At 41.0% G+C, this 8,689-nt stretch overlaps 1 protein-coding gene across 1 annotated transcript; it reads left to right on the top strand.

Annotated features, from left to right (window-relative positions):
• Positions 1-1,427: 1,427 nt before the first annotated feature.
• On the top strand, positions 1,428-8,610 carry hsp90aa1.1 (heat shock protein 90, alpha (cytosolic), class A member 1, tandem duplicate 1). The gene is made up of 11 exons (XM_088325242.1): positions 1,428-1,548; positions 2,227-2,376; positions 2,815-3,181; positions 3,258-3,391; positions 3,457-3,762; positions 3,842-4,007; positions 4,085-4,275; positions 4,355-4,502; positions 4,676-4,944; positions 5,012-5,345; positions 6,437-8,610. Exons 2-11 carry the CDS (start codon positions 2,227-2,229, stop codon positions 6,544-6,546), a joined length of 2,175 nt encoding a protein of 724 aa, XP_088181368.1. The 5' UTR covers positions 1,428-1,548; the 3' UTR covers positions 6,547-8,610.
• The last annotated feature ends 79 nt before the right edge of the window (positions 8,611-8,689 follow it).

Here is an 8,689-nt window from a genome sequence, read left to right as displayed (position 1 = left end):
GCTGTTGTGAGAATTTGCAATTCAACTATTTCGATTGCATAACATGGAATGCGAGGAGAGAGCCACAGAGAGAGGGACTCACAGAGAGAGAGAAAGAAAGAGAGACGGGGAAAAAAAGACACTGAGATGAAGAAATAGAGAGAAAATGACGAATGGAAATGAGGACAGAGAGATAGAAAAGTATATAGACATCAAAGTAAAGACAAAGACAGATATAGAGAAGACAATGAAACAGAAATACAGGGAGATAGAGGAAAAAGACAGGGATATAGATAAAAAGAGAGAAACACACACAGATTGAAAAATAGAAAAAGGCAGAGAGATAGAGAAAGACAGAGAGATGGATGCATAGAGAGAACAACACAGAGATAGAGAAATATAAATACAGAAAGACGGCGATACAGAGAGGACACAGAGATTGAGAACTAGAGATAAAGATACAGAGATAGAGAAATAGAAATAGAAATAAAGACCGAAAGAGAGAGAAAAATAGGACAGAGAGACAAAGGGAAAGACAGAGAGATAGATAACTAGAGAGAAAGACAGAGCAAGAGATACAGGAAAGAAACAGATATAGAGAGACATAAACAGAGTAAGTCAGAAAGATAGGCAGAAAGAGAGAGAAAGATAGAGAGAAATATAGATGAGGGACAAATGGAGAGATAGATGAAGGAATAGAAAAATAGAAACATAGAAAGACAGAGAGATAGACAGGAAAGATAGAAAGGCAGAGAGATAGAGACAGAAAGAGAGATAGACTGAGATGGAGAGATAGATAGAGACCGAGAGATAGATGGAGAGATGGAAAGAAAAATAGATGCAGACTGAAAAGTAGATGGAGAGAGACTGAGAGAGAAAGAGAAAGAGAGATGGAGACAGACAGACATCGATTTCAACATCAACATGCTGAGTATGTCACCAAACAAGTCGGATGGGCTACAGATCATTTCTTCCTACTGTTAAAACACATCCAGAACTGAGGATAATGCAATGTTTCTTTCATTATTTGACACAAAAAAAAAAAATCTTGATCATAAATCTATAGTATATGGTTGAGAAATGACCAACAATCTGTTGCAAATTCCTAAATATGGACCCATTTTGACAAGTTGTGCTTTCAAAAATAGGGTTCTACAGAAACGTCTACATGCTTCACAGCAGCTGATAAGCAGGCAATGCACAGCTGTGAGGTCTTGGTGGTCCGGGCGGGGGGGTCCTCAGGCCCGGAGCTATCAGGAAGGTTCTTGTCTTGATTGACAGGCACCGCTTGTGACTTTGCTACCCCTACAAGGGCACATTGACTTTAGGGCTCACTCGTCGCCTCGACCGATCGCCACCTTCTCCTCAAGTCCCGCCCCCCTCTGTAGTGGTCGTATCTTCTGGAACCTTCTGAATGGGAGCTTCCAGAAGTCACGCTGAGGTATAAAAAGACGCAAGCGTGTTGTGGGAGTCTGCTTTAAGTCCAAGACACTCCACAGATAGGAGCAGCAGCACCAACTCAGAACTATTCACAAAAGGGATCCAACCCAAACAGATTTTATATTCAAGGTAAGTCAAAATTGATCAAACACAATTGAGTATTTTTGTTTCATTTTATGAAGTTGCATGGTAGAGAGAAACATTTGTTCGTAACTTGATCACAACGATTCACGTACATATTAAAGAGCTGTAGTTTATTGAGTCACGCCAAGACCCCAATTATCATAGGCCAAGCATGTGTCATGGAGGGTGACCTCGAGCATGAGTGAACACTGAAGGTTTGGTTTGGTTTGGATCCCTCAACCACAAGTGTCGTAAGGGCACCATTTCCTATGGTGTGTCTTAGGCAAGTACAGCCCTGTGGCACCCATCCTTCTCCACACCAACACACGTTTCACTCAAGAACCAAGACATACAAATGTTACACATGTTTGAACCTACTCTATGCTGAAATAGACTCGGATTTCAGTTGAAATCCTCCAACATTTGAGTGTTAGGTAAGGCCATTGGAGGAGGTTCCAAAGGTGTTTGATTGACAGGATGAACATGTGCCGTTCCACCATTGACAGCTGCTAGCACCCCCCACTTTAAGTCTTTCAAGCCATGTGGGTTGCCTTTAGCACAAAGGCTAATTCTCAAATGTTAAGGAATCATTGGTTGGTTTTCTCCAGGTGTTCCTATCTCTAGCCTCTGATCATAAAAAAATGCGATAAATAAATACTTTCTTTGTGTATTTTTCTCCGTCAGATGCCCGAGAACGCTGCACGTGCCATGGAGGAGGAAACAGAGACCTTTGCGTTCCAGGCTGAGATCGCTCAGCTGATGTCTCTGATCATCAATACCTTCTACTCCAATAAGGAGATCTTCCTCAGGGAGCTCATCTCAAATTCTTCCGATGTGAGTTTTCATCAAAATACGCACAAGTCGAGTCATATTTACTTGTACAGACCTTAATCACAAGGAGACAACAGATTATTGCAAACTACAGACTATTGTCACACCATCCCCTGATCTGAAACCTACATGAGGGCAAAGAAAAATTCAAAAACCTCAGCATGAGGAAAATTAATAAACCTTGAGAATGGACCGCATATGAGTTAATCCCCCTTCCAGAATGACCAAGGGTCATCGGCAGAGAATGGAAAATCCTCGGCTGCTCCATTGTCTATTTACGCTACCACAATTGAACTGCACTATTATTTATTGCACTTTTTCTGATGCACTTAACTCTTGGGGCAGAGTAGGGCCACTACATTGTTACTATTGCCTATCTATTCCATTCTATTGTATCGTATTCTATTCTTAAACGAAAACCAAAATGTGGTTCCCTAACAGGCCCTGGATAAAATCCGTTACGAGAGCCTGACTGACCCCAGCAGACTCGACTCTTGCAAGGATCTGAAAATTGAAATCAGACCTGACTTGCACGCACGGACCCTCACCCTGGTCGACACCGGCATTGGCATGACAAAGGCGGACCTGATCAACAACCTGGGCACCATCGCTAAGTCTGGAACCAAAGCCTTTATGGAGGCCCTGCAGGCCGGTGCCGACATCTCCATGATCGGCCAGTTTGGTGTGGGTTTCTACTCGGCCTACCTGGTGGCTGAGAAGGTGACGGTGATCACCAAGCACAATGACGATGAGCAGTATGTGTGGGAGTCCGCTGCCGGAGGATCATTCACCGTCCGTCAAGATACCGGTAAATTTGACTCAAGGTTGTATTGCTTGATACACTTTTTCCAAATATATTTATCACCTCGGTTTCGGAATCATAGGAGAGCCTATTGGTCGAGGCACAAGAGTGATCCTACACCTCAAAGAAGATCAAACAGAATACTGTGAGGAGAAGCGCATCAAGGAAGTTGTGAAGAAGCATTCTCAGTTCATTGGCTACCCTATTACACTTTACGTAAGTGAGTGTTTAATTTTCCTAAAACAGCCAAAAGCATCCTAAAATTGTTACGTATCTTAAAGGTTGAAAAGACCAGAGAGAAGGAGGTGGATCTTGAGCCCGGAGAGAAAGAAGAGGAAGCTGACAAAGAAGCCGCAGAAAACAAGGACAAGCCTCAGATCGAGGATGTCGGCTCTGATGAAGACGAGGACACCAAGGAGAGCAAGAACAAGAGGAAGAAGAAGGTCAAGGAAAAGTACATGGACCAGGAGGAGCTGAACAAGACCAAGCCCATCTGGACACGTAATCCAGATGACATCACCAATGAAGAGTACGGCGAGTTCTACAAGAGTCTCACCAATGACTGGGAGGACCACCTGGCAGTCAAGGTGCTATGTCAGCTCTTTATCACTGTGATCAGTGAAACAAGATCTTTTAAATGTTGTGGCTTCTCTTGTATGTCAACAGCATTTCTCTGTGGAGGGTCAGTTGGAGTTCCGAGCCCTGCTCTTTGTACCCAGACGTGCTGCGTTTGACCTTTTTGAGAACAAGAAGAAAAGAAACAACATCAAGCTGTACGTGCGAAGGGTCTTCATCATGGACAACTGTGAGGAGCTGATTCCGGAATATCTCAGTAAGTAATAAGTTCCGGAGCTTTCTCAGATACATTTGAAATTCAATGCTTACAATGACCACTTTGTTTGTTTTTAGATTTCATCAAAGGTGTGGTAGACTCTGAGGATCTGCCCCTTAACATCTCAAGGGAGATGCTGCAGCAGAGCAAGATCCTCAAGGTCATCCGCAAGAACCTGGTGAAAAAGTGCTTGGAACTCTTTTCTGAGCTGGCAGAAGACAAAGACAACTACAAAAAGTGCTACGAGCAGTTCTCAAAGAACATCAAGGTATATTTATCCCAAACGTTACATTTCTCAGGGCTACCTACATAGAAGAACTATAATATCAAACGCATTGAAATTTTAGCTTGGCATCCACGAGGATTCCCAAAACAGGAAGAAACTTTCCGAGCTGCTGCGATACTACACATCTGCGTCTGGAGATGAGATGGTATCCCTCAAGGACTATGTCATGCGCATGAAGGACAACCAGAAACACATCTACTACATCACAGGTATTAATATTTTTTTGTTAGAATTAGAGTTGGCAATGTCCTCCAGACTGAGCAGAGAGAAACTGATGAATTTTTGGGCTTTAAGCTTCTTTGCTGTGCTGCCATGCTCCCAGATACCACACTGCAGACGCACTAGAAAACTGACGCAAATGTACTCTTGACTCTTAAAACAGGCGAGACCAAAGACCAGGTGGCCAACTCCGCCTTCGTGGAGCGCCTCCGTAAGGCAGGCTTGGAGGTCATCTATATGATCGAGCCCATTGACGAGTACTGCGTCCAGCAGCTCAAGGAGTTCGACGGCAAGAACCTACTCTCGGTCACCAAGGAAGGACTGGAGCTGCCTGAGGACGAGGATGACAAGAAGAAGCAAGAAGAACTCAAGACCAAGTTTGAGAACCTTTGCAAGATCATGAAGGACATCTTGGACAAGAAGATTGAAAAGGTTCGCACGCACGACAAACTTTTCTTTATTGCTTCTTTACTTTGCCATAACAAAACTTTCTTATCAGGTGACCGTCTCCAACCGCCTGGTGTCGTCCCCCTGTTGCATAGTCACCAGCACGTACGGCTGGACTGCCAACATGGAGAGGATCATGAAGTCGCAAGCCCTGAGGGACAACTCCACCATGGGCTACATGACAGCCAAGAAGCACCTGGAGATCAACCCAGCGCATCCTATCGTGGAGACCTTAAGGGTAAAGGCTGAGGCAGACAAGAACGACAAGGCAGTCAAGGATCTGGTCATCCTTCTATTTGAGACCGCCCTGCTGTCCTCGGGATTCACTCTAGAAGACCCACAAACGCACGCCAATCGCATCTACAGGATGATCAAGCTAGGTCTTGGTAAGTCGTGTGATACCTTTGTAACCGAACCACTCTGTAACGAAACAAATTGGTAATCGCCACAAAAATTCACGTCATTTTTACTTCACTATTTGAACGAAAACTAGGAACTTCTGAACACATCTGAAAATGAGATGAGCTTGGCTACTCTAGCTTGGTCAGTTCACACAATTTTGATATAGAACATCAGTCTGACAATACATGCTCGGATTTGATTGTGATTCATAGTGTTTTATTGCCCTTTCTTGCCGATGATAATCTCAAGAAAGTAAACGATAAGGGGAAAGAACACCCAAACACCGCCGAACACAGCTAAACGTGTGGCTGAGTGAGATGAGCTGCCATCTTGGCTACATTAGCCCGGTCCGTGCTGTTTTGCGCTTTACCTATCGCGGTTTCGCTACTTCTTTTCATTGTGCATTGTGTCCTGCATTCTGACTGGCTAAACAAAGGAAGATGCTTTCTATCGCCAACAAATATAAACTACTAGACCTGCTAAAGTTGCTCTGGAACCCAATGCTGGTCTTTGATGATAATTAGCGGCTCCCTGGAGCTTTAAAACAAGTTTAATAATAAAAGAATATGGTTTCTGTAGGACATAATTGAGGGAGATGCAGTTTTCCATAATGTCATCGTGGCGGCAAATTATCATTTAAAGTGGACCCTTTCCTTAATCAATACGGTTGTGCAATAAAACAGTGAGATTATTTTTAAATTATAAATTGACATTAAAAAAAAATTAAACTTTTATTTCTTAAACAAATACTTGAACCTGAAAATTGGGTTTGTACTTGAATAATTAATAGATAAATAAACAATTCTACCATGTGAGTTTTGACTATCGCAGGACATGTGTGGAACCCAAGGCCTGTGTAAAACAAAGGATTTCCTTTATTTAGGCTGTTATATTCACAAACGCAGTCAAAATGCCTGGTAATCAGTTTTATACTAGGAGGGCAGGTTATGAGAAAAACAAAGGTGCTGCTTACCCCTTTAATGTGCGTTGAATTGAGATTCTGAAAAGTGAACCAAGGCTGCTCATTTTATCGTACAGAAAGCAAAGAAACTCAAGTCAACTGTCCAATTTACAGGCATTGACGAGGACGACACGCCAGTCGAAGACCTCGTTCAGCCCACCGAAGAGGACATGCCCGTCCTGGAGGGGGATGACGACACGTCAAGGATGGAGGAGGTCGACTAAACGGAAGTCTCCTCTCATTCTTCGTATTCGTTTTTCTGTAACTTATTTAAGTTGTTTGTATCCAAACGATAGCTGTCACAATTATGTAGAAATGATAGTAACAATGGAACCTCAACTGGTTATGTGAATGCACCACTGAAAAAACAGTTTATTTTTAATTTTTTAGTGATTGCATGCAATTGTGTTTTTGTTCGCTAAGGATTAATACTACTCATTTGTTAATTCCTTTGAGAAAGTCTGGATGGTCCTCAGTCCTGGTTTTACAGACAATCGGCCCAAGATGTAGTGTATGGAAGCCCAAGTGTGCCAAAACTCGATAAATAAAATGAATTTTTGGAATAAAAAAAGATCTTAGCTAATCATGTGGCTATTCATTTTGAAAATAATTCGATTATCATATTTTTTTTTATTGAAATGTTTTAAAGCAGTATTTCTCATCTGGTGGGTCGGGACCCAAAAGTAGGTCACAGACCTGTTTTCAGTGGGTTGCGGGACTTTGCAAAAAAATGAGAAGAAAAGGAAAAAAACAGAGGGTCGATTACAGTCCTTAACAGTAGAGGACGATAAAGCCCTGTTCGATCTTTTCTTCATTTTCAGTCAAATAATAGATCTGACAAAGCGCGCTAAGCCACGCCCACCATAGTTACCGTATTTATGTATTACACACGGAGCAAATAGGGCGGCTTCTTTAGTTGCTATTCCAGCTAGTACAGTATCTAAATTATTACATACAAAGTTATATTCATGGCATCAAAGGACGCTAATAACCTTGTGATGTTTGTGATCTATGAGGAAGTTGTCAGAACCTTGCCAACTTAACATAAAAATTGATTTAGATTTGTCAACTCTGACAATAGCGTAAAATTAAATTTAATCAAAATAGAACACATACTGTAGAACAAATAACTTTGTTCCGGTTCCCATCAATCATCTTCACGTTGAGCATGCCTTTATCCACTTCAAACACTGCTCCAATTTTTGGTTGAAGAAAAGGGACAAACCAATCGTCCCGGATACCTCTGATTGACGTTATAACTGCCCCAGACACATTGTCGAACCATTTTTGATACAAAACACTCTACTTACAAATGTTTGTCGTTACAAGGCTATTCTGAGACCTAAAAAGATTTTAAGTAGAGGTAGTGTGCGGATCACATGTGTTACAAAATGGCCAAACAAAATCGGCTGCTACAGACGTTCTGATTGGCTGAGAACAAGCGCTGTTGGACCTATTAATCGACGCTGCCCCAATTGTGTTTGAGAGGTACTACACTTCTTTTTATTGTGATATTGTTGGTTTTATTTCCTTCCGCTACTAGAAGGTAGAGTAAATGGTTTTAAAATGTTAAATTTCTAGCTTTTTACCAGTATATACATTTCCTCTTATCTACACGATCAAATAATTATCAATGTTAATGAAAAATTTGGGAACAAATGTATTTTTGTTGAGGCAATTTTGAAACATTTTATATGCAAGTATATTCGGTATGTTTTGTTTTTGCTGGTCATTTTTTAAAAGGTAATATATTTAATAATCTCTGTTTTAACCTGCACAATCCTATCATCTGATACAGTTAAGATGTGGAATTTTCTTTTCTTGATTTGGGGCTGAAAAATGTCTTAGGGTGGAATGCTGGGTCCTGAAGTCGGATCAGTTGAGAACCCCTGTTTTAACAAATATTAATACCACGTTTTACATATTGTCTATCGACCCTTATATTCTATTTTAAAAAAAAGTTATTTCCTTCCTGTAAGTTTTTTAAGTTCCAACATGATTATCAATGACCATAAATCCTAAAATAGAACATGTTTCGCAATAACATGACACACTTAGTTTAAAATTGTTATCAATAATATTGAATTTCCTGTTATTCAGCTAAATTATTTCATTTGAAAACGTGACTTAATTCATCGAATATTGGCATTCTGGGGCATCTCTATTAGTGCACCTTATGGTCATTTAACAGTCAAAAGGATGCATGGTCTCAGAAAATGGATAATTGGGCTTTTTGATCTTAAACATAACACAATTGCCTGTAATTATGTTTTCACTTTTCTCCTAGAAAGTCAACCAAATAATATCAATGAAGATATTGCTTGTTTTTTTTGTATTTTTCACGCAAGTTAATCAACTTTGTAATAA

The sequence above is a fragment of the Urocampus carinirostris genome, chromosome 20 (assembly GCF_059441175.1).
Source record: "Urocampus carinirostris isolate Australia breed hairy pipefish chromosome 20, RoL_Ucar_1.0, whole genome shotgun sequence".
Lineage (NCBI taxonomy): Eukaryota > Metazoa > Chordata > Actinopteri > Syngnathiformes > Syngnathidae > Urocampus > Urocampus carinirostris.
Note: the sequence above shows the minus strand (reverse complement) of the source record. Positions and strands in the feature narration are given on the sequence as shown.